The sequence below is a fragment of the Hirundo rustica genome, chromosome 15 (genome assembly GCF_015227805.2).
Source record: "Hirundo rustica isolate bHirRus1 chromosome 15, bHirRus1.pri.v3, whole genome shotgun sequence".
NCBI classification, from domain to species: Eukaryota; Metazoa; Chordata; class Aves; order Passeriformes; family Hirundinidae; genus Hirundo; species Hirundo rustica.
In genome coordinates, this window is record NC_053464.1 from 787,012 (window position 1) to 812,609 (window position 25,598).

The 25,598-nt window shown below is 53.6% G+C and overlaps 1 protein-coding gene across 9 annotated transcripts in view; it reads right to left on the bottom strand.

Annotated features, from left to right (window-relative positions):
• Window positions 1-25,598, bottom strand: part of LOC120759782 (ankyrin repeat and fibronectin type-III domain-containing protein 1-like) — a 243,601-nt gene that overhangs the window by 48,975 nt on the left and 169,028 nt on the right. For all 9 annotated transcript variants that reach the window (XM_040079396.2, XM_040079395.1, XM_040079398.2 and 6 more), the window contains one exon: window positions 18,756-18,796. In XM_040079396.2, coding sequence (XP_039935330.1) covers window positions 18,756-18,796 — 41 coding nt within the window. The remainder of the gene's footprint in view (window positions 1-18,755; window positions 18,797-25,598) is intronic.

The window sequence follows — 25,598 nt, forward strand, 5'->3', positions numbered from 1 at the left end:
TTCTGGGATGCTGAGCCCATTTCTGCAGCCAAGTGAGAGGACAGCTCCTTGGCGCCTGGGGCATGAGGGACTCCAGCACCACAGCGAGGGAGAGTGAGAGGCACCCAGGGAAGGGCAACCCAAAAACTTGGCTTTGATGACTGGGAAGAGGGATGCACTGCAGCAGAGGCCAAGAGGGAGAGGCCAAAGCCATTCCCAGAGCTGGGAACCTGGCTGGAGCATGGTCTTGCCTAAGGTGAGCTAAAACCTCTGTGCCTCAGTTTCCCCATAAACTCTTATTATCCCCGTATTCTCAAGGGCTGCGAGGATTGGCCTTTGCTGTTTGAACACACATAGGGAGTTGAACTCCTCAGAAGCCAGCTGCTCACACTGCACCAGCAGCATTCAATCACCTCCAGGCCCATTTCCTCTGAGTCCATGAAGAGCAGCTGTGCCAGCCAGGCTGCTGAAAGGCACTTTATTCTGACACAAGACACTCTTCATGCAAGAGTCACCTCCCAGCAGGAGAACCAGCGGCATGCGACGTGACACCCTCCAGGTGAGGCACTGCCCGTCAGCAGAACTGCCCCACCTGAAATGCCCTGGGGTGCAGGGGCAATGCTGGGGCACAGAGACATGAGAGGCTGTGTGTCATTCTGGACTGAGCACGGAGCGATGCAGGAGACACTTTCAATTCCATCAAGGAATCCTGCAGCAAAGACTACAACTTGGGTAAAGCCAGCACTGGAGATATGAGCCAGGCAGGTGACTTCTCACCACCTGCTTTGTATCGTGGACTTGGGCTTCACAGGCCAGAGCATGAGACTGCCCAGGGCTGTGCACGGTCTCTGACACAGGACAACACCTGCCCACCAACACACCACGACACAGAACCATGGGGACAAACCCACAGAGTCAGACTTTGCACCAGCTGACACAACCAACCCCAGCAACATGTGCTCTGCTGGCTGCTGGGAGCCAGAAGGTCTCAAAAGTGGTTTCTGACACTGGAGAGCAAAGATAAACCACAGGAGAGTTTGTCCTTGGGGAAAACCTGCAGCCCTGAAGAGCAAAGAAGAGGTGGAGCATCCACACTGACAATAGCAGCATGGATGCTATTCCATGGATGGTCTCCAGCTCTCTCTTCCCGCTCCAGAGCAGAACATGTTGCACGTTGGTGCTCGCCAAACACCGGCCATGGGGTGGGTACACCACAGGAGGCAGGTCACCAGGACACAGCACTCTTCACACCTCACTGCCACTCCATCCAGGCTGTCACAGAGCAGGGGCTTTCAACTCCTCAGCACCACTGTGGTGTGACAAGGCAGCAGGTCCTCAGACCACTGCAGCCTAGAGCTGAGTTCCTGGAGGTTCTACAGACAGACATCTTGATCTTGGTTTTGCAGAGCTGAGCCCTCTGCTCTGGAGAAGAGTGGCTGGAATGTTTCTGGGCCAGCCGTGCCTTCACAGGCAGTGGAAAGGACACCCACAAATGGCAAGGTCAGGGTACGTAAGCTGAAGACCTACCAAGACTTAGGACTTCATGCTGGCGCCTCTTGCTTCCTTTCCCTTGACTGTCAAATTCACACAGCAACTTTGATCTCCCGTGGAATTAAACTCAGATTGACTGAAACCACCCAGTGGACACAACTAGCTCCCTGTTCCAAGGCTCCCAAACTCCAGGAAATACCCACAGGCCGTGGGCATCTGGGGTGCAATGCCAGCACCTGCTCCACCTCTCCCAAGGCAGCAGGTCTGCACTGTGGTCTGGCAAAGGTTGTCCCTGCTCACTTCAAACCTCAGTTTGGAGCCCGTGTTTTGTTCCTCAGAGCTGATAAAACCCAACTGAGGAAGATGGTGGGGGCTTCAGGAGCAGAGCAGCTGCTCAGAAACCAGGACTACCTCCCAGCCAAGCCCAGACAAAGCACAGCATGTGCCTCCTACACCCACCTCTGGCACTGCAGGTCCTCTGCACTGCCCAGCCCAGCCCTCACAGAGCCTCAGGAATGGACACCTTCAAAGCAGAACCTCAGGGAGAGAAGGGAGGAGCAGGAAGCTGCTGCTATGGGCCATTCCTGACAGGAAAAGCAACCATCTGGGCTCAGAGCACCTCTCAGCAGCTGGAGGAACGCACAGACGCTGCTATGGTTTGAGACTGGTGGACCCAATGCTCCCCAACACGTACCCTGGGCCTTCTGCAGTCATTTCCCTTTGAATTAACGCTGCTTTTCAGACCTGACTGACAATGCTGATGTCTGTCTGTTATACCAGGATTTGTCCCCAAAGCTCCTGCATCTTTTTCCAGCAGTGCCAAAGCAGCAAAGGGTTATTAACCAGGGAAACAGTAAGCCCAGGGAGGGAACATGCTGTTCTTTGACAGGAACTGTGCTAATGAACATCATAAAATTAAAGACCAGGAAAACCTCAATGACAACTTCAACCCTAGAAAATCTGCCATTCAACCCCAAGGAAAACAGCCAAGAAAGAAGAAAGTTCACTGTGGATTCTGGGTCCACATTCCAGAACTTTCACCTCCAGCACCAGGTTGCTCCTGCATTAAAGCAGAGTCTGGCATTAGGCTCATCACAGAGGTATCCCAAGGCCCTCTGCTAATTCTGGGTATGATTTCAGCCACCACCCAATCCTGATGGAAAGCAGGTGATAGCTGAATCAGGGCTTTGCAAGCCACTATGAGCACCATGCAGGCAGGGATCCCTGTCTTCTCTTTCAGCAGATTCCATGGGGACGAGTGGCACTGGTGTCCTCTCTCCTCACGCCTCCTTGGAGCTGGTTAATCTACAGAGAGGAAGAGAAGCTGCCACACCATGATCTTTGTGGCCTTGCAAGTGGCTTTCAGGTTTGCTTGAAGACTTGAGTGGTTTTCAGGCTTCATCTCCCTAGCCACTGTAGGGACTGCTTTTACAGGAGCAAGTCCAAAGAACACTTCAGCATGCGCTGATCTCCCAGGTAAGGGTAGCCTGTTGAGATCAGTGCTCCAGAAGAACACTTTCCTGGATGTGATGGAGATGCCACCATCAAAGCCCTCCCTGAGTGAGACCTCCCAGGACTGCCCCTCCCCAGGAAAAACAGCAAACCTATATTGAGTACCAACCTATTACTTTAGGTGTTTAAAAACAAGCACAACTCCCTCTGCTCTACAAAATAACAAAAATCCTGGAAAAAACAGAGCACAAACTGTACCTTCACACATGCCCCACCAAGTGTCAGCCTGGGGAGAGCAGAAGAAGCTGAGTCCAAAGAGAGTCACATTTTCTAGGGAACATTAACACAGCTCCAGAGGTGGTGGTGACAGGTGAGCCCCGGGCTCCTGGCTGTGCTGGGCTCAGTGGGAGATGGGGCTGGATCCCCGTGGGACAGATGCTCTAAATTAGGAATGAAAACATTGCCCCCCTGCTCAGCAGAAGGGTACACTCAAAGTGAGCCCTTGTCTGGGACAGCCAGCGGGCGAAGCAAGGCGATAACAACAGCTCTGCCAGAGTCCAAAATATACCCGCAACTTGTTTTGATTTACTTTGTGTTGGGCTTTAAAATATGCTGAAAAATTTCCATCCAGTCTGGCTGTGGAGCTGCAGGAGGAGCCTGGGGTTTGTTTCCACGTACAGCGATGCTGATCTGAATTTCTCCCCAAGGGTGGTGAAAAGAGAGAAGAACTCTCGGGGAGGGCAGCGCTGAGAGGAGCAAGGGGACAAGGAGACACCCAGTGTGCTCTGGCAGTGATTTCAGGTGGGAACTGCACAGTATCCACACCAGTGGCTGTAGGGGGGAACAATGCTCCTTCCCAGCACAGGGAAGCACCCCATGGACACATCAAGCTGAGTTAAACCACAGAGGGAGATCTGCTCCCTGAGAACGGCAGCACAGCCCCTGCCAGCACTGGAACCTCCTGCTTGTGGCTCAAATCAACTCGGCTCCATTACAAACAAACCTGTGGGAGGGAGAGGCAAAGAAAGAATCCCTCGAGGAATCTGCAAGGCACTGGAGGAGCTTAAAATAACCACCACCAACAAATCAATCTAGAAACAGAAAGCTAAAATCCCTAATAATAGAGGGTTGCCAGGTGGAGGAGAGAGATGCCTGGCACCCTGTGCCCTGGCTCTGCCCACTAAGGATCTTGCAGAGAGTGGGGGCACAGGAATGTGGGACTGAGGGGGCATCGCTGCCTCTGCCTCCAACAGACACCAGCTCCCATACAGGAAAGCGTGGCATTGTTTCCCTGTTGTTTCTTACCTTTGTGTTTTCAGATTGTGTCTCGAGATGGGCCAGCTGACTCCAAGGAACCACAGTGCTTCAGCCAAACTCACCAGTCCCTCCTCCACTCCATTCCAAGCTCCAGAAATGGAGTCAAAAATCGTGTTCTTTCCAGCTCTGGACACCATCTTTCCTGCATCCCTCTGGCAAGATCAGTCTGATCTTAGGAATCATCTCTGTATCTGTATGCAGTGTTTGGCTCTGCTATTTTCCCCCTCCCAGACCACTCCAAGGATGCATATCCCAATCCAGGCCTTCCACCCCTGAACATGTGCCATCACAGACAGAAACCTCAGAGCACAGGTCACGATGATCTCCAACTGTAAAACAACAGAAACACTCTTGGGAAGTGGATAAAAGGCTCTGGATGGCAACACAATTGCAATGTGAAATTCGAATGTGAATTTTAAGACTTCACAGGACCAGAAGGATCTGGCCTGCATGTGGTAAGTCAGCAGGGCAGAAGAGCACTGGGTTTGCTCACCAGGCACACAAGAGAATTCCCACCCTGCTGGAAGGTCGCAGCACATGGGCAGAGAGCTGCTCCTGTCCTCCCCATCCCCAAGCCCAGCAGGGAAGGTTGCATCCCAAGGGGGATTGGGAGAGCCCCCCATGCTCGTGCCATCCCAGCCCTCCTTGCTGCCACCTACGACAGGATGACACGTCCACAGCCGAGCAGAGATGTGCCATGGGGGGCTGCACCCATCCACGGCCTGGGACAGCGCCCTCGGTCTGTCCCCACCCCAGCCATGCCACAGCCGCCCCGGATCCGAAGGGCGGAACTGGAGGGACACGAGGCAAGGACAGGCCACCCAGGAGCCGGGACAGGAGCCGGGAGGAGGTAATTCCATGTCCTGCCCTTGCCTCCCCCAGGCCGGCTCAGCTCGGGTGACGAGTGCTGCAGGAAAGGGGATGCTGCTCTCCTGACACGATACACGCTGCTAATCCCACGGCTTTATCTGTCACATCCTGCCTGGCTGCCGGGGTGCTGCACGGCTCCGGCTCACCGGGCTCTGCTCCCTGCCTGCCTCCCCCAGCCCAGCGCCTCGCTCCCTCCTTTCATAAAAACTCCAGGAGGGGAAGAAGGGTGTTGACAGAGTGTTGGTTAAATCAGATGAGCTGGGAATGAGTGGGAGCCTCATCAGGCAGTGCTCCCAGCTCTCCTGCCATAAAGCCCTTCCCTGGGCCAGGAGGGGAGAACAGGACTGCAGTGGCGCTGGGGACTTGCCCGTGGGGTCGATGCCGACACAGGGCACCTCTGCGAGGGTGTAGTAGGTCTAGGGCTGTGCAAGGAACTATGGAACCACAGGAGCAAAGTTCCCGTGGCCACCAGCCCCTGGGTGCCTCCCTACCCCGCTGCTCCCTGCAGGGACCCCCACATCCCTCACATCCCCGACCTCCAGGGACCAGCAGCTCGCCCTGGCATTCCCATCCAGCACCTCTGCTCTGGCTGTGAAGCAAGAGCCCTGGGCATACCTGGAGGGATCTACCCAGGGACACAGACCCCAGACCGGGGGTCCCCATGGTGGCACCCACCAGGGCCAGGGCCAGCTCCCTGCCCAGAGCCGCAGAGGCAGATAACCTGCGCTGTGCAAGTGCTGGGGCTCGCAGCTCAGCAACAGCAATTCCAGCTCTCCAGCTCAGGAATGTCCAAATAAATACAGAAATACATAAAAAGGCCATAAATAAGGTTGCCTGAGATGGCTGTTTGTCTCCTGCCTGGCCAGGACCCCCGCTCCCCCGCTGCTGTTTGCCTTGGCAGATGACAGCTGGGTAATTTGTTTCCATTGCAATGAAGTCCCAATTAACTGGAATAAACTTTTTACACTAAGTGTGTTTGTTTAACAAACTGGCTCTTTCAGAGCCTCACCGAGACCTGATTGATGCATTTGAGAGGAGTGGAAACATGCTGGGTGCTTGGACATTAAAGCTACAGTGTCTGGGCAGGCTGGGACTGAAAGGGCTCTCTCTGTGTTTGGGAAATCCAAACTGACACCTCTGATGTCTGGACTGGGACAGGGATTTCAGCGTGGCCTTTGTGTACAAATATTGACAGTTTCTCATTCGCTGTGGCTGACACCCCCTCCGGTGTCCCCGTGGGGCAGGAGATCCCCCAGGACCACGCTCTGCCTCTCTTCTCTGGGAGAAGGTGGGATCTGTCACGCTGCTGGGATGCACGTGGTCCTTGTTGGGGGCACCACTGGAGGCTACAGCCAGCCGACAAAATCCCAAAGAAAGGGGACACAGGACACTCAGTGAAGCAGAGCCAATGTCTGCAGAAGCAGCCATGCTCTTCCTCCCAGCCTTCAGAGGTCAGCTTCATGGCTCATGAAGTCACTGATTAACAGCAGCAAAGCCAAGATGGTGAGAGACCAGTCTGAGATGGCTAGAAACCGGTCTGAGATGGCGAGAAACTGGTTGCAAGTCTGAGTCTGGTTTTTGGTTCACACCAGCATTTTCAGCAACACGCTCCAGCTGAGGGGAGGTGAGAGCAGAGAAACCTGATAAAAGCCCAGAAGCAGAACCATTCCTCATCCTCAGAACCATTCCATTGGTATGGAAATGGCAAAGTCAAGTGGACAAATTGCACAATGGGATCTGGTACAACTGGGACCCAAGGCAGAGGGGCTGCCTGGACACATCTGGAGACAGCAGCTCTTGTGCTGTGCCTTCTTCAGGAGCATGGCTGCTGGGAGCACCTCAGGACAAGCAAAACTAAGCCCCCACATATGCCAGATGGTGGCCTGGGATGCAGAGAGACAGAAGAGGAACACCGTGGGGAAAAGATGACCCAACCATCCCCGGCAGTGGTGCCAAAGGCAGGCACCAAGCGCCACTGCTGGCTGTGGTGGGATGTCCCACAAGGAGGAAAAAGCTCCATGGCAGAGCCCACGCCAGGACCAGCCCCACGCTGGAGCTGTGTTCCAGCTGCCAGCTGAGACACTGCATAAGCAGTGAATAATAAGCACCTCTGGAAAACAAAGCACTTCTGACACGTGAGGGGATGATGAGTGCAGCTGAGCTTTCTCTCCCTGGGTGCTTTTTCCTTCCTACCTCAAACTGCAAAGGAAAACCTACGACAGACCCTGCTTGAGAACTGTAAGCTCCAGAGGTGTTCTTGAAGCATTCACTGGGTAGGCTTTTCTATTTCAAATCTAAAAATGGGAATTTGCAGGTCCTAGAGCTCCTTTCATCTGCTTCGCCAACCTATTTCCTCAAAGCACCAGACACATTTCCATTTACTGTGGGACAGGGTGGTGTTTTCCTGTGGCTGGGGGTTGAGCTTACCTCCCACAATCACTCAGTAAAATGCTCCAAAGTCTGCCTGAAGTCAGCTGGCCCAGACTGTCCACAGCTTGATTCAGTCAAGTCTTTAATTTAGGTGTAAATACCACTGTTCATTGTTCCAGACCCTGGCACAGGGTGCTCAGAGAAGCTGTGGCTGCCCCATCCCTGGAAGTGTCCAAGGCCAGGTTGGGACATGGCTTGGAGCAGCCTGGGACAGTGGAAGGTGTCCCTGCCTGTGGCAGGGGGTGGAGTGAGATGAGATTTAAGGTCCCTTCCAACCCAAACCATTCTGGAATCCCGTGATTCTTCATGATTCTAATCAGCTCATCCTATATTTAGGGTGTGTTGAAGCCACCAGTGGCAGCACTGATGGCAGAGCTCTGCACTGTGCCCAGGCTCCCTTGTGCAGTCCATGCAGAGATAAGAATTCATTTCCCCATAAATTAGATGGGATGCTGGTCGTGATGCCCTTTCACATGATGTGCTAAGCCTGAAGAGACAAATAAGCACCCTCACCCTCGTGCCCTCCCACTGTACAGCCACCACACTACCCTAAATCTTGTGTCTGTCAAAGCCAGAAACTTGTAGGAAAGCTGAAATCCTTGGATCACCCTCCATGCAGACGGCTTTGTGTGCAGGATGCAGGAAAGACGGCGCGTTTCCTCCTTTAACACCCTTAGTCACACTTTTCCCTGAGCAAATTAGCACTATCTCCGTGTCTCCCCGCAGTCTGCCAAGCACAGCCCGATCCTGCCTGATTATCCCTCCCAGAGAAAGAGCTGGAGGAGCTCTGGGAGATCCAGCTGATTGCTCACAGACCCTGGGGCTGCCCCATCCCTGGAAGTGTTCCAAGAATGGGGCTTGGGAGATACCTGGGATAGTGGAAGGTGTCCCTGCCCACGGCAGAGGGGTAGAACTAGATGATCCTTAAGGTCCCTTCCATCCCAAACCCTTGTGTGATTCTCCAGCGCTGCGGCCCAGCTGTCAATCTGAGAAAATACCACAACGGTATTTGAATAAAAACCTGGATTCATCTGTGGCTGTTACAAGAAACTGTATCAGAGCCCTGCTCGTGCTGCGCTGAGGAACAAAGCTCTTGAGATGATGTGAGGCAGCGCGGTGGAGAACGGAGGACGAGGAACGGGGAATTTTCTCTCACGAGCAGAAATTGAAGGCACTCAAGGCTCCAGGAAGCGCTACACTGCTGTACGTGATCAGCAGTGCCCGCGTGGGAGGGTGGCAGGGAGTGAGGAGGAGGGCACTGCACGCTTACAGTACACACTATTATATGTTTTTCTTTGGAATTACAGGTCTTTTAGCAGTCGGGGCTTGAACAAACACACATTTACCTTCTCTCCAAGGACTGGGACAAGGCACAGCACATCGTACCTAAGCCAGCTGCAGGAGCTCAGCCTTAAATGCATGTTCCCAATTGATGAGACATAATATGTTAGCATGCTGGGAGACTCACAGAGCCAGCAGCAAAATCATGGAATCGTGGCAGGGTTTGGGTTCCGGCTAGTTCCAACCTCCTGCCATGGAGTACAGAATAGAGTGGTCAACACGAATGAAATATTACAGTATACAGGAAAATTATTAGGGAAACAAAAGAAGGGGGAAATGCATGGTTGGACATGGAAAATCTGCTACTGGGACCCAAACAAAGGCTAGCAATAGGTCTGGTTTTAAGAGCACTGGGGCTACTTTAAAGCAGAGTCTATAGGACTGCTCAAATGATGCAGAAAAGGAAAACACAGTCCATATTTATTCTGTGTTTGGGAAAAAATGTGAGTAAGCTAATTCCTAGGAGAGATGAAGCTCTCCTAAATCATTAGCATCCAAGTATATCGAATGTGGCCAAATAGCACCAAGCAGCCAGCACAATCAACACATACCCAAAAACAGGGGAGAGGTTTTTGGGCCCTGCTGCATGTTTTGAGCAAAGTCCAGGCTGCCAGATGCAGATGGAAATGGCTCCTTCCCCCCAAGATTCCCACCCGGCAGTAAAGGTGACCTAGTTAACAACCAAACGGCCAGCCTGATACAGGACCCAGAAGGCAGGGCTCATCTGGAATTAAATTAAGAAATAATTAAAGGATGTAAGTTCTAATTAAAGTCAGTTGGTGTGTCTTGGTAGAAGAGATCTTGTCAAATGAGCCTGATGTCACACTGTAATGAACACTCACTCGCAGGAAAAGGCCCTGTGCACATCCCAGCTGTGCAGACAGGGCTCTCAGTGCTCCTTGAAGTCCTGATTTCAGAAGATGGGGCTGTGCAGCCCAAATCAAGCACTTTAAATAGATTTAGAGCTGGCTGACAGGTCTCACACAGGAGGTGTCAATGGGGAATCGTTAGCGAGGCTCCACGGGGAACACGCCAGTCGATATTTCCATCGATGAGCACGATGAAAATACAAAACTCTCACTCAAAAAATTAGTGGATGACAGGAAGATTGATGTAATGGTAAATATTGATGAGGAGAGAGGGAAATGTGGGCTGTCTGGTAATGCCGAGCCCATTCAAACACTGTACACGATAATGCAGCTCAGCACGGGATAACGCAGCTCCGGAGACGGATTTCAGGCCGTATTTTTGAACAGGGACTGGATCCCAGACAAGAGGGAGCCTCCAGAAAGGGTCAGGGGTCACCACGGGTGAGCAGCCCAGCACAAGGCTCTAATGTGATGCTGTGATGAAAAAAGCTGATGCAGTTCTTGGGGGAGAGCAGGAGAGCTGCACGTACTGCACTGCTGGGACTGCCACTCCTGCAATTAAGGTGTCCACCTTTAAAGGGGGACACTAAAACAGCAGAGCCTGGAAGGATGAGTCGCCAAATTGATCTGATGGCTGGAGAAAATATCGTGCTGCAAAAAGATTTGAGCTATATTGAGTTTATTGATAAAAATCTGCCACACCCCAAAAATCAGAGTGGTGCCAACTGCTTTTATCAGCGAGACGTGCCAGGAGGCAGGAACTGGGAAGAGGAACCCCGCAAATTCTAGCCAGTTTGGGGTCAGGATTAGATACATTTCAGGAATGCTCAGAGAATTAGAAAACTCGCAGAAGGCAATTGAAACCTCTTCAGGATCTCACGGGCAATTCATATCCCTGCAGCATATGGGAGGCCAAAGCAGCGATCTAACAGACCTAAATCCCACCCAAACAAATTCCAGCAGACAACTGGAGCTGCAGGGCTGACTCCTGCCCTGCACAAGATGAAGGCTCAGGAGGGTGTTTCATGGCTTTAAACTGACAGAGAGCAGGTTTGGAGTAAATGCTAGGAAGGAATTGTTCCCTGGGAGGGTGGGCAGGCCCTGGCACAGGGTGCCCAGAGCAGCTGTGGCTGCCCCTGGATCCCTGGCAGTGTCCAAGGCCAGGTTGGATGGGGCTTGGAGCAACCTGGGATAGTGGAAAGTGTCCCTGGACATGGCAGGGGGTGGGACTGGATGAGTTTTCAAGCTCCTTCCAACCCAAACCATTCTCAGATCCTATGAGACAGTCCTGGCCTTGGAGCAATGAGGAGGTGGGGTGGCACCGAGCTCCTCAAAGCAGAATTTCTGAGCTGCAGGTCCAGCTACCTCTGTGGAGTCCCCATCCAGTCTTGTGCCCGAAGCAAAGCATGAGAGAAAGGATCCCGCTGTGTTGGAGAAAGCCCAGCAGGGATTGCTGGTTGAGCAGCTCAGGAAACACCTCTCCCCACTTCTCCCTTTTGGGACCCATGGCTGCTGCGGGTGGGAGCGGTACCTCCATGGCTAAAGCATCTCTGTGTTGACTCATCGCAGCAAACATTTTGCTCTCTTGCTTAGGGGAGAACGCAGGCTCGATTATTTGTTAAAAAATGCCCATCTTCCTACGCTCAATTCCCTTCCCATGATTAATGCCAGGCTCCACAATCACGGCAGGACTGCAGCTGGTGCTTAGGTGGCTCCTGTGCCAGCCTGAGTGCTGAGCTGGCAGCATCATCCTCCCAGCACCAGAGGGGAAGGCAACCCTGGGCTCAGAGCAGCAGGGCGGGCAGATGCCATCCCAGTGCCCCCAGCAGGGGCCTGGGGAGCCCCAATGCCCAGGCATGGAAAGGCTGTGCCCGCTCTGCTCCCCCCTTCTGGAAAAAGGAGTCTTGTGCTGCCCAGAGGCACTGCAGGGGGACAGGGGCTGAGCCCCAATCCCTGCTGGCATTTCATGGGGACAGGATCCCCTCAGTGCTAGAGGGAAGCGCACGGTGCAGGGGAACACACGCCCTTCAGCTGGGACAACAGGGAGCACGACAGAAAGACTCCGAGTCCTTGTGTGACAGTGCTGGAGACAGGGAATCAGGCCCAGGCACGTTTTTAATTGGAACGGAATTAAAATTACAGGGGGGCAAAATCCAACTGTACTTTGGTGTAAAGAAAGGGGCTGGGGGATCAGGAAAAAAAGGCCTGCAAGTTTCTGACAACTGGCACAGTAAGAGCCTACACTGCAACCTCACTTAACACATTAAAAGCTGCAGAGAAATGGTGAAATCCAAAGCTTTATTTTATACCAGGTACAGGAAGGGCGGGCACAGGGCCTGGGGTTGGTCCAGTTGTCCCATGGCCTGTGCAGGGTAAATGAGCTCAGCCAGCCCCAACAATTCCTCTTGCTGCCCCTTGGGCTCTAGGGACTGCTCCTCGGTGGTCCAAATCCTTGTCCAAACCTTTCTTGGGCCAACATATTTAATTCTGGTTATCAAGGGTCCTGATGCCATCCAGGGCATCCGTGTCCTGAAAAACCATGGATCCCGAACAGTTTGGGTTGGAAGGGACCTTAGAGCCCATCTCATTCCAACCCCCTGCCACAGGCAGGTACACCTTCCACTATCCCAGGTTGCTCCAAGCCCCATCTAACCTGGCCTGGAGCACTTCCAGGGATCCAGGGGCAGCCACAGCTTCTCTGGGCACCCTGTGCCAGGGCCTGCCCACCCTCACAGGAAAGAATTTCTCCCCAGTACTGAATCAAAATCTCTTCTCTTTAACTTTAAAACCATTCCCCTTTGTCCCATCACTGTCTGTCCATGTAAAAAAAGTCACTCTCCCTCTCTTTAATAACCTTCTCTAAGTACTGGAAGGCTGAAACGAGGTGCCACTGAAGCCTCCTCTTCTCTAGGCTGAACACCCCCAGCTCTCCCAGCCTGTCTCCAGAGCAGAGGGCCCAGCCCTGGAAGCATCTTTGTGGCCTCCTCTGGACCCATTCTGTGTGCCAAATATCCCACCATGATCCAGGCCCAGTGGGCACAGGAGCCCAGGGTGGGCACTCACTCAAGGAGCAATAAAAAAGAAAATTACTTGGAGCAGTGTTCATCCAGACTTCAGCAGAACCATGGTGTGCAGCAGGAGCTCCAGGCACATCATGCAGCACTGCCCTCCTGGGCTGCTGTGGGAGGGGACAAGAGCAGGACAGCCAGGCCTTTCGCAGGGGACCCTGCTCTCATCCCCAGGTACAAACTGGGACCAGTTTCCAGCTTCCCAAGCAAACAGCAACGTTAGCCTGGGAGGGAGCCCAGAGGCCACAGCGCAAACCAGGGTGATGGCTCCTCCATGCCTGAGCTCCTGTCGGATCCCTGCCAGCACTGCTTCTCCTCAGGGCCCTGTCCCATTCCCTCCAAAGCCCAGAGGAACAGCCTGGACTTGGCTGTTCCCAACTGGCAGGAGATCAGCTGAACTCCTGCATTACTGCAGAGGTCCAGAGCAAGCCTCTGCCATCCATGAGACAGCGCCTAATTCATTCCCACTTCTGCTAATCCCCAGCTCCCTGCTGCTTCCCACTGCTCATTCCTGCTCCTCCCTGCTCCCAGGCTGCTCAGGGCCAGCTCTGCTCTCCATTCCCAGACTGGCATTTGTTGAATGACTACATTTCTCCAAAGTGCCTTTCCAGGATTCCCTTCCTCTCTCTGCCCTCCAAAGTATTAAAGCCCCTCCACCTGCCTGGAGCTCGGATTAAATCCACTGGCCAAACTCCGGGGGAAATATTTTATAAGTTTGCTGTACAGTTTCAATGGCTCAGCCCCACTGCCAGGACACCTCAGACAGCACCAGAATCTTCTTTAATTATATTGTGTGCAAAAGAGATTGCTCCTCAACTCTCCAGGTATCTGCCTTGGCCAGGATTTGGGGTTGGAAGCGAGGAGACCGTGTTCATGATCCCTTCTGGAGGGCTACACTCCTCTTCAGCTTCCAACCTGCACGTGCCTGAAGAGCACCTACCCCACAGAGCCCAACACTTCTCTGCCATCCCACTGCCACCAGAGATGTTGGTGATGGTGCTTCATCCTTTCCTACAACCCAAGCCGTGAACATTCTCCAGACGTGCAGGTGGTTTGGGGACAGTTTCTTGCATCGAGTATCCTTTACAGAGAGGTGGTCTTGGCATTGCTTCTCCCACCCCAGAGCTCCCTGGTGTCACTGGCACCATCTCATCCTCCCCACTTCCCATGTGTGTCCTCCCTCTGCTCAGCACTGGAACCTGAGCTCCCAGCTGAACAACTCTCAGCACCACAGAGGAAGTCAAACACAGCCTCTATGTGCAGTAATCATTATCATCATTACTTCAGCGATAATGTCTGAGGGAAGGAGGTACTGAAATGAAAACCTGGCTTAGGAACACATTGCGCTTATTATGATGGTCCTTAATGCTTCCAAAATGTAAATACTGATTTCTAGAGCCTTAAAACCACCAATGTTTTATGAGATAATGACTCAGCAAGGAAACACTTCCATCTAAGCGCTTGCACGGCAAGATTGGAGTCTGGGAGATTAAATGTTCTGCTGTAAGGGCCAGGTGACAAAGAATTAGCTGCGGAGACAGCTCCGTGCAATGTCTTCGAGGCAAACAAACAGGAGCTGCTGCTTTCTGGGAGGCGGTTTCAAAGGTTCCTTGCGTGTTTGCACACCTGAGGGCGGGGGCAGCCTTTAATTGGAGATGGAGACAGCCACGAGGTGCCTGCCTGACAGGGCTGTGGAAATCCTGCTGCTGCAGGACGGGCTCTGGGACAGCCGGCCCCTTCCACACATCCACACCGTCCCGAGGGACGGGAGGAGTGGATCGAGGGAGAGCAGTCTGTGTCACTACAGCCGTGCCTCTCCTGACACCTCGGAGTGCCTAGCAGATATTCCCTGCTCTGGAGTGACAGCTCCCTGACAGCTGAGCATCGCCCTCGGCGCCAGAGGCAGCGCGGGGGGGATGAGGACAGCTCCCACTGCAAAGCAGGGACGCTCTGCTGAGCCCAGTGTTTCAGCCTGCATTTGCTGGGGAGTTTATGAGTGTCATTACTACCAACATTGCTTTCTGCTTTAAAGAAAATGAGTTCCTGACACTGAAGAGCAAATATGTGCCGAGGCAATTAGCAAACACAACCAGACAACCTCAGCTCCTGTCAAGACACTTCCACCCTGCCCTGCCAGAAGAGCTATTACCTCCTGTCTCAGGAAAGCCTATTCTCATCTCTGAGCATGGTGTCCTTGCCCCTGGGTCCTCAGCCAGCGGCTCCTTGCTGCCTTGACAGAGACGTCAGGGCTCCCTGTTAGAAATCTGGAAGGACTTCTGGAGGCCTGGGTATTCTGATAGCATTAGAGCTGTGTCAGCACCTTCCAGAAGTGGGGTGACAAAGGAGTGAGCAGCTCGAGGGCTGGACTGATACCAGCCCATGTTTCTTCCCTGATCAATACAAACTTTGGTCAGATCCCAGACAGAGCAGAGCTGCAGCCAGGTCAGGATAAACCACTCTGACATGGGAACACTGTTTTGGGAACACGGGAAGGCCCCTGTACTTGTCCACGTGGGACAGCTGGAGCAGTCAGTGCAGGTGAGGGTACCTGTGCAGACGTTGACTAACACCTGGATTTGTGGCCATTCCCAACAGGCCAGGTTCCTCTCTCAGGTATTTCAGCTGCAGGAGCTCGTTATTTGCTTGTGCTGTTCCTTCCTTGCCTGATCTCTCCCTTTCAGTTCTCAGCTGATGTAACTTAAGATTAATGCTTCAGTGTTCTCGACTCAGGCTGCATCCTTCCATTAATATGGGAAGAGGGAATATTACCTCCCAGACTAAAAACCAAGAGACCCAGCTCCTGACATGGCCAGCTGGGATCACTAAGCACCATCACTAAAGCCCTTGCAAGCAGGAGGGCGTCCCCCAGAGCAGGCAGCAGCAGCATTTCATCTCCAGTAGCTCCATTCTGGGCACCTCTGGCATCGTACAGCCAAGATCCACCTTCACTACACCTCCCTGGGTGCTTTCCACTGCATCTCAGGGCAACCCAGTGAGAGATCTGTACCTCCAAACCTCATGGATGGACTGGGAGGAGAGGAAGGGCCATCAGAGGCTGATGGGTGAACACATCTCCATGCCACTGATCAGCACTGGGATATGCCAGGAGTGTAGGAAACACCGGCCTGCTGGCTGAGACAGACTGACGGGAACTGTGGGGTGAGGACAGCATTTCCATTTCTGAAGGGAAGAGGCAACAAAGGAAGGAAAGGAGTCACCTCGGGAGACACGAGGAAATTCAGCAGATGGAATATATGATGTCCATTGATGAGGAGGGCACCTGATTAGAGAAAGTTGAACATGGCAGGAACAGAGCAGGAGTCACTCCCAGGACGAGCAGTGACAAAAGTCACTGCTGAGACTTCTGGCATGTGTGTCTCCTTTTTCTGCTTTCAGGACCAGCACCTGTTGTGGGAGAGTCCCAAGCCTGACACAAGAGCTCAGGGCTTCGGTGGCAGGTGAGCCAATGCCTCAGAAGCCAGAAAATGAAAAGCAGAAGCACAGTCAAGCTTGCTCTGGCACATGAGAGCTGCAGGACCAGCTACACACTGCCAGACTTCTCTCAGCTCACCAGCCTCATTGCACAGATGTGTCCAGGAACCACCGCAGCTGGGCTCAGCTCTGGGAGCCAGCTGCTTCCCGTGCTCTGGCTGCTCGCCACCGCCTTGCCCAGGGCTCAGGGAACTGTGAATCCAGGCTGTGGAGCTGCTGCAGAAGAGCTGAGCTGTCTCAGGTCCTTGGCAGGGCCTCCTGACCTCTGGCATTTTCCAGCAACCTTTCTCTGCTGAGGAAGACCAGCTCCAGCCCTGCCAGAAACTGAAGGGCTCCACAGAGAGCACCTGGTGCAGCCTTGCAGACGGGTTCCAACAGACACAGTGTGGCATCAGCTGGTGGATCAAAAGCCAGATGGGATGGGGGCAGTGATACCAGGCCACATCAGGGCCACAAACTTACCCATCACAACCCCCAAACAGCCACTGGGGAATGTAAATGGGCTGGGCATTAACCAAAGTCACAGTGTTATGACCAGCCAAGTCACAGCTGCTAGGCCAAACCCTGGAGAGCCCACAGCCTTGTGGCACAGAGAAACAAAAACCCACAAAACATCCTGTATCTACAGGAGCTCCTGCACTGGCACCCCCCACTCTGACCCAGCAGCTCCACACCTGCAGCGAGATGGGAAGCCCATGTTCTCCAATTCAAGGTAGAGAAGCATTCATCATTCCTCAGAGGAGATGAGTTATAAATGCAGCACCACTAATTGTTGCTACCCATCGCCAAAACCACAGGAAACAACAGGAGATCTGAACAGTAAGAGCTCTTTACAGATTTCCTCCAAATCTCCTACTTCAAGCCTCCCCAAAGCTTCAGCTGGAAGAGAGACCTGGGAGATGCTTCAATCTGTTCTAAACCTGCTTGTCAAAACAGGCTCCTCACAAACACAGCACTACATTCAGGAGCACTGAAATCTTGGACAGCTGTTGGGAGGGGTCACAAAAACATGGCCATGAGCTCTTTGCCAAATGTGTGTTTATGTTGTTGTGGCATCCACAATGACTCCATAACCTCCTGTGATATTCCTCTGATCTCCAAGAAAGCCATGCGGGATTAAACAGATATTCCGTATTTCCAGGAGTCTTTATCTGCCTGAGGTCTTGGAAAGCTGATGAGCCACACTGCCTTGGGATGAACTGGCAGAGGAGCTCCCTCAAATCACACTTTCAGTACGGACCTAGAAACCAGCACCAAGTTTTAAAAACTCTTGGTGGCATAAGGAGGAATCAGCAGATAACTGAAGAACATACACACACCCCACACTTGCTCTCCCACCACAGACGAGCAGGCACATCGGTCCAGCATTCCCTGACACAGCCTGTCACCCCTGGACATGCTCCCTCTGAGGCCAAGCAAGGATGCTGCCACGCTGATTGCACTTCTGGGGTGCAGCACTGCAGAAATGCTTGGGAAAGCAGCAAAGAGTGAGCAAGAGCAGAGGGACAGTGAGCTTTGGAGGAGAAATATCCTCAACCCAATTCATCTTGAATTTTCCAAAGCCAAACTTCCCTGACAATCCTGCCCATCAGAGCACTGTCCCACAATTTCAAATCCACCTATATTTTTTCTTTGGTGTTTTTTTTTTTTTTTTTCAGAAGAAAGGTGATAACCTGAAGACCTTCACTTTCCCAAGCAAAGCATGAGCAACACAAAGTCTCACAGGTGACGTGCACAGCAGCACAACACATAATTCAGTGCCAGGGCAGAACCCAACCTCTCAGCAGGGCTTTTGACAGAGTTTGCCATTATCCAAATGATGATGGGAACAAACCTGTCCTTCCAGCAAGCACAGCCTTCTTACCTGGAAGGTGCCATGCCATGGCGAGGTTCTGTTACCTAATCCACACACCAAGTAACGACTGCTTGTGTTGGTGGAGTGGTTCTCAGTAACTTTCTCATGTCCACAGCTCTAACAAAACCCCCTGCCCTCCTCTCCCCCTGCAGCTGACAGTGCTGGACCAAGCCCAGCGGGTGGAAGAAAGCGGGCAGCAGCATCACCATGCAGCTGTGGGAGACGCGCTCCGAGACCGGCCTGCTGTGACACGCGACCGAACACTGGGATTCGCAAAAGCAGCTCAGCTGTGCAAACCAGCAGCAGAGGAAGCCAGAGGTGGAAAAGGTCACCCGTGAGCCCCCCTCTCCCAGCTCTGCTCCCCAGGCTCAGTCAAGCTGTCACGGCTCCTTCTGACCTGATGGGAGGATTTGCATATGCCCCGAAGCCAGCATGACTGACAGCCCTTCCACTGTTATCCTCACTTGTGTAATTGCAGCAGCTATTCCTGTACACTGAAACGTCTAATCTTAGCAAGCCATGGAGCTGCTGGGTAATATGGACCAGCCGGGAATTTCCATGCAATTACTCACCACTGTTACTGGCACTTACTTTGGCTGGTAGAAGTCCTTCTTGTCCGCTGACCCCAGGCTCTGCAAGACACAAAAGACAGATGTATTTCGTTTTTTAATCCTTTGCCAAGCAAGAGTCACTGATGAGGATGTGGGGGGAAGCGCTGAAAGGCAAATGTCTGTTATTTTCCTGCCCAATGGGTCTTAATGTGCTGGCTGGACAAGACAGCTTGGACCTTGAGCCATAAGCAGAGCCCACAGCAGCCAAAGATGTCAAAATATAGAGTTAAACTAGAGGTGAGAGGATGCATTAGATCTGAACTCAATGTACTCAGGCATGTCTGTGTCTCCTGCAGAAGTGTGGCACCCTGTGTCAGGAGGGGACTCAAGTCCTTTCAAGTCTGCCCAGCTGGAAAGAGGACAAAGTGCAGGGTTTGGTGGAGAGGCTGAGCCACCACCACTGCAAAGACCCTCTGGCAGGTCAGGGGCTGAGCCCCAGGCCCACAGGAGCCAGGACAATAAATTTCTTCTACCAAGAAAACCACATGGGGCCCCAGACACATGCAAAACTGGGAAGCAGAGACAGCCCCGATGCTCGCTCAGGTTCCCATCCCTCCAACTTCACCCCCAGCATGATGGAGTAGAAGTCTGAGAGCACCACAGATGGGCTGTGCCACGGTCCCCTGTGCGACCCCAGTGAGGCCAGGGCTCCCCTGGGGAGGATGGGCATTGCAGCCAGGCGTGTGCAGGGCACACACAGAGAGCGTGTGCGCAGCTCCTCGCACGGTGAGGATGAGGCCGTGTGCCCTCCACGCATCGCAGTCTCTCCCCCAGCACACCTTGCTGGCCCCCAGCCCAGCTCCCAGGCCCCAGTTCACGGCACGAGCTCCCTGAGCACAGAATGGTACCTGCACCAAGGGCTGTGCCCAACACAGGATGCTCACGGCAGGTGGCTCTGGGACAGACAGACACAGACCCACCAGACCTGGATGTCACCAAAGCTGCTGCACTGCCACAGCCCTCTCCTCCTCCTCCTCCTTCTCCTCCTCCTTCTCCATCTCCTCGTCCTGGGGATGGCCCTTGTCTGCGTACCTTGTGGGGCGGGGGGCAGTGAGCAGCAGCACGGGGTGGCCCCGCCACGGCCCCTGTCCCCGTGTGCGGTGCGTGCAGGCTGGCGGGAGCTGCTCGGGCTCCGGGGCGCCTGTTGTAGTTTTGCTCTGTGGTTGCCAGGCAATGGCGAGCTCCAACTCGAAACAGCGGGAGCAGAGGGGCCGAATGCTAATCAGGCCCACAAATCATTCCCAAAGCTTCCCCTTGCCAGCCAAACCCAACGTGAGCTCCCACCAAAGCCAGCAGGGAGAGGAGACCCCAGCTTTTAAGCAGGCAGGGATCACCAAAACATAACAGAAAGGGATCTCTGGCCCAGCCAGCAAGATGGGGATGTGGTTCTGTGGTGGGTGACCCTCTCCATGGCACGGAGACAGCGGTTGGTCACCAGCACAGTTGGGAGGCTGCAGCCACCCCATGGCACAGGGTACAACAGTCTGCGTGTGTGACATCCTCGTGCTCAGCCCAGGGCACACAGAGGTCTGGGGGCAGAGCTGGGAGCACATGAGGAGCAGCTTCCCTTTGGGGTGTGAATCTCATTGGAAATGCCTGGAGCTGTTAGGGGAGATTTAGGTTGGAACTCAGGGAGAGGTCTCTCTCCCAGAGGGTGCTGGCACTGCCCAGGCTCCCCAGGGAATGGGCACAGCCCTGAGGCTGCCAGAGCTCCAGGAGCATTTGGACAATGCTCCAGGCACAGGGTGGGATTGTTGTGGGATTGTTCCTGTGCAGGGCGGGAGTTGGGCTGGATGATTCCTTCCAACTCAGGAGATTTTGTGATTCTGTGGTTCTAAGATGTCACCAGCCCTGGTGTCGACTGTCAATGTGGAAGAGCTCCGAGCAGCCCCACTGGGCAGGGATGGGGACAGCCTCTGGCTGTCCCTGCTGCTCCTCTGACCCCACAGCAGCAAGAAACTGCAGCAAAGCCCCACAAATCAACAGCCAGACACCAAACTGGGCTGACTCAACACTGGCACAACATGCGCAGATAGGTGGTGGTGTGTCCATCCTTGCAGACATCCAAGATCCACTGGACATGGTTCTGGGTGTCCAGGATAATCCAGGGTGTGTGATCCTGCACTGAGCAGGGGATTGGGCTGAGAGATCTCCAGGAGATCCCCAGATCTCCCAAACCACTCCATGCATTCCTGAGATAGCAGAAAAATGAGCTCAGTAGTAACTGCTCAGGGTGAGTGATGGGACCTGAGCAATGGGAGCTGTCCTGCAAGTCCACAGCACATCCAGGAACAGCTCCACTCCTTCCAGCACAGCATTTCTGGATGGTATCTCCTTACTTCCTTGACCTTGCATCCAAAACCCAAAGTGATACTTCCCAAACTATGGTTCGGTTTCAACCAAGTTCATGAGCCACGACAAATTCAGTTCCTTCTGCTCTGTGCTAGCGGGGATCACGGAGAACTGCTGATATTTAAGGAGAAATCACCCACGAACAGCATTCTCAATGCTATTGAAACAACATCTGGAAAACCTCACATAGCCAGACCCTCCACCCAGCCACAGCTGAGGTCCAAGGGAAAAGCTCCCATCAACAACAGCCAGTGGAAAACTAAGATTTTAGATATCTGCGATAAAACAACGAGGAACTAACTTTGCAGAGAGATAAAAATTAAAAAAAAAAAAAAAACTAACAATAAATTGGGCAGTGATTACAGCAATGATGAGCCATAATTACTAATTTTAACGCTCATGAAGAAAATAGCAAATAAGAAGGAAAAGCAGCATTTCGGCAACACGTCCAGGGAATTGGGCCTGGAGCAAGACCAGGAGCTTTGAATCAGCTGTTGGCTGTACCACCACCCCAGAGTCTGCCCTTGAGCCATTTCTTCCCACTTGGTGCCTCGGTTTCCCCATATTGCTCATGCACAGCCCTTTGCCTCCTTACTCTCTTCGCAGAAGAGAACGGGATCATGCCCAGCAAGCAGATGGAGTCGCGCAGGTCAATCCCCCCATGCTGCATTTCTCTCTCCTAAGCAAGCACAAAACCAAGGTGGCCATGGATCCAGAGAGCTCTGGGAAAATGTCCAGGAAAGCACAATAATCACCAGTGAGTGGAGCAGAGTTTGCTGGAGGCCTTTCCGAGGGCAAGGACATCGCAACACCCTGGAAGGAACTGGAGCACCGAGAGAGCTTGGAGCCAGCCTGGGAAGATCCTCCCCACTGGGGGATCAGTGATGGCTTGAAGAGGTGAATGAGGGGTGGCACAGGGAATGGGGGGAGGCTGTGGGCAGGACAGTGCCACCGGTGCCACCTCGGTCCCACTGTGTATCGCAGTCTCAGCCACATCAGCCAAAGGAGGGGAAGATAAGGGGAAAGTGGCCAAGGGAAGGGTGGGATGTAAGGAAGCAGGTTCAGGCAAAGGGAACACACATTCTGGATCTTAGGAAAAATATCCTGTCACTGGACTTGAACAGAGTTTCAACACCTCCAAGTGGGAGGGACAGAGCAGGTTTTGCAGTGCTCACTAAAACTAGAGGGGACAGGTCCTGACCTTACTGGGAGCTGGGACTGGCTTTTCTTTTCCTGCCTGTGCCTGAAGCCTGGGAACTGAAAGAGGCAGAGGAGCAAAAGGCAGCCTGGTGTTTTCCTGTGCCTTCTGGGAAGTAAGATCAATTCCTACTGGGCTGAGAGGGGATCTCCAGGCTTCTATCAGTGCAAATAAAAAATAAAAGCTCAAACACCAGCCTGTGTGCACGCTCTGCTCTGGGCAGGACTCCAGGCTTCTGGAGGAGTGACTGCTCATGGCTCCTGTGCAGCAAGGCAGAGCTGGGGATGGCAGAGAGGCGCAACTACAGTGTGGCTCAGCTCCCAAATCAATATCTGGAGCCCCCAGCCGTCCTGAGACAGAGGGAGAGGAGCATCACCCAGTTCTGAGTCCCTGTGAGCCCCACGCCGCAGCGTGAGTCAGCCTCCGGCGGGACCCACTGCTGCTCCTCGCTTGCTCACTTCACTGATGACTCAGGGCTGAGGAAGCACACTTTAAGTCCCTTAATGAAATAATTTTTATCAGCTTGTCTTTCTAAAACAAACACCTCATGCGCGGCTTGCATCCATCTTCACCCTCTCCTCCTGAGACACCGAGGCAAGGGGCTGTGGGCGTGGGCACCTGCGGGGGCAGGAGCAGCCCCTGCTGCCCTGGCACATGGCATTGGGCATCAAAACTTCCCAGGATACTCATTCCATCCCTCCAGTGCCCCAGCAGGGCCAGGAGAAGAAGGTGGGACACAAGGATGCTGTTCCAGATGATGAATGCCCCATGCCTGGAAGTCTCCAATGCCAGGCTGGACAGGGCTTGGAGAAACCAGGGATAGTGGTAGGTGCCCGTGGCAGGGGGTGGGACAGGATGAGTTTTAAAGTCCTTTCCAGCCCAAACCACTCCTCGATTCTGTGCATCTAGGCCAAGAGGAACACTTGAACTTGTTCATTTAATTTTATTTTTCAGGCACTAACTATATAATTTTATGAGTTACACAAGGTAAAATAACAGCCCAGATTCCCTAGGCCTGCTCATCTCCAGAGCCAGCCTAGCTGGTCCCTAGTCAGAACCAGCACAACATGCTGCAGGCAGAAATGAAGAGTGATTTAAAGGAGTGTGCTGAATTCCAAAATTCAGCCATGCTGGGGAGATAACAGACCTGGGGTTGGAAACAAGGATGCTCACGGAGAGACTAAGACAGAGGTATTGTTTTATTTATTTCTTCCTGCCAACAGACATCAATCCTGTTTGTTGTACTTCTTCCTCTCGTAAATGTTGCCAAGCAAAATCTTGGCTCATCTTTTTTTCTAGGCAGCGTCCCTGGGAGAGCAAAGTTATTAGCAAGGCTGAAGAAGCCTCATGCAATTATTTAGCAACTACACCAAAATAATCCACAAAGACCGGTGGCTGCTCACAGGTGGCAGCTTTCTAAGTCATTCCAATAAAATCTGGCTCAGTAACTCCCAGTGTAATCAATGCCCACACAAACAAACCAGAGGAAAACTGAGGGATGAGCGATTTTTCCATGCTAGAAGAGGATTCTGCAAAACAAACGCACGAGCCATTGCTGGCTGCAGGCTGTGCTGCCACGCTGCCACTGTCACCTGCTCACCTGCTGGGACCTACACGTCCCTGAGCTGCACTTGGAGCTGGGCTGGAGAGATTCCAGGGGGATTTGGGCACAAGCAGGAGATGCTGGCCCCCCAGGGCAGGGTTTGGGGACCACGGCTGCACAGCCGGTCCCCCCCATCCCGGCTGGCACCCTGGATCTGGGTGCTTCTGCTCCCAGGCACAGCCATGCCTCAGACTCCTTGTATCTGCAACATGCTGCAGTTATGAGTAATCAGGAGGTGATGCCTGGCTGTCGAAAGGGGAATAAAATTCAGAGCCTGGGATGAGAGTGGTTGTTTGGGAGGAGGAGGAAGGAGATGGCAGCCCCCACCTCAGCTCCCAGCATCCCCCGAAGCAAGGGCTGCAGCAGGGCCGGGCTGGGTGCCCCATGCACCCCATCTCCCTCCAGCCCTCTGGCAAGGGCTGCCTGAGGAACCAAAGGGCTCTGGGAATGCTGCCTCCTCTCTGTGGACTCCAGCACCCATCTCACCTGCCATCACCTCCCCCAACACTGCACTCCTCAAACAGCCCCAGCACTGCCAGGGCCCCGAGATAATATAGCCCCCAGCAGCCCCAAAACATCAGCTGGGGCCAGATGAACCCTCAAATCCTAAAACTGGAATTTCAGGCTGGATGAACCAGCCTGGCTCATCAGCCTGGACTGCTGAGCTGAAAATCACAGAGGTAACTCCTGCCTTCAGTGTGGGTCCCAGCCTGGAGGGAGCTCCAGGCCACCAAGCTGGGGGCAGCCCAGATTCCCAAAGGCCATCCTCGATGGAGAGCAGAGCTTGCCTGTGTGCTGAAGTATGGGGAACAATGCCTGGAGAACCGGGGCGTCTAATAAAGGGTGGGTGACAAACCTGGTGTCAGCAGAAGGGTCAGGTGGGGCAGGCAGCGCCGCCCAGGTGAGAACAGCCGGCTCAAGGAAAGGAGGGAAGAGGACACACCCCACTGGGAATCACAGAAGGGTCTTTGTCACAGGACGGTGTTTTGGCAAGGCCAAAGCACCCGTGGGACCACGGGGACGGGTGTGAGCCATCAGCCCCAGCCACTCACCATCGTGATCCTGCCTCTTCCTGCCCCCGCTGCAACGGACCTGAGGAGGGGGTGGTGATCCCCTCCGGACACAGCCCAGCCAGGGGAGGATGCCAATGGCTCCAGCACGTTCATTCTTCCACAGCTGCCTCAACCCAGCCAGCTCAGAGCGGGAGCCTGACCCAGCTCTCACCCTCGCCTGCAAACAGCCCTGACCCTGTGCACACACATGGGGCAGTGATGCACATCCAAGTCGGGCTTTGAGTCCAATAGAAGGTGAAAAACAAGGTGGAAACCAGAGAAAAGGGGGTTTGGACCACTCAGAGGGGAAGAAGGGTAACACGGCCACGCACACACAGTACACTTGAAGTAATCCAGAGAGCAGAACCAAGGGCCTGCAGCCACCCCGCAGCAGAGCAGCAAAGCCCACACTGGGGAGCCGGGGAGCTCCTGGTGTCCCCCAGGCACCTGCCCAAGGCACCACAGACACACCAGGGGAGAGGGCTGTGTTTCAGTGTCTCCCTGATGCCTTGCTCAGACACCAGCGTGACCCCAGCCCCTCACAATGCCAGGACATCCTTCTGTGGGCAGGGGGGCACCACCCTGTTCCAGCTCAGCTCTGCAGAGGCTCAGCGGTGA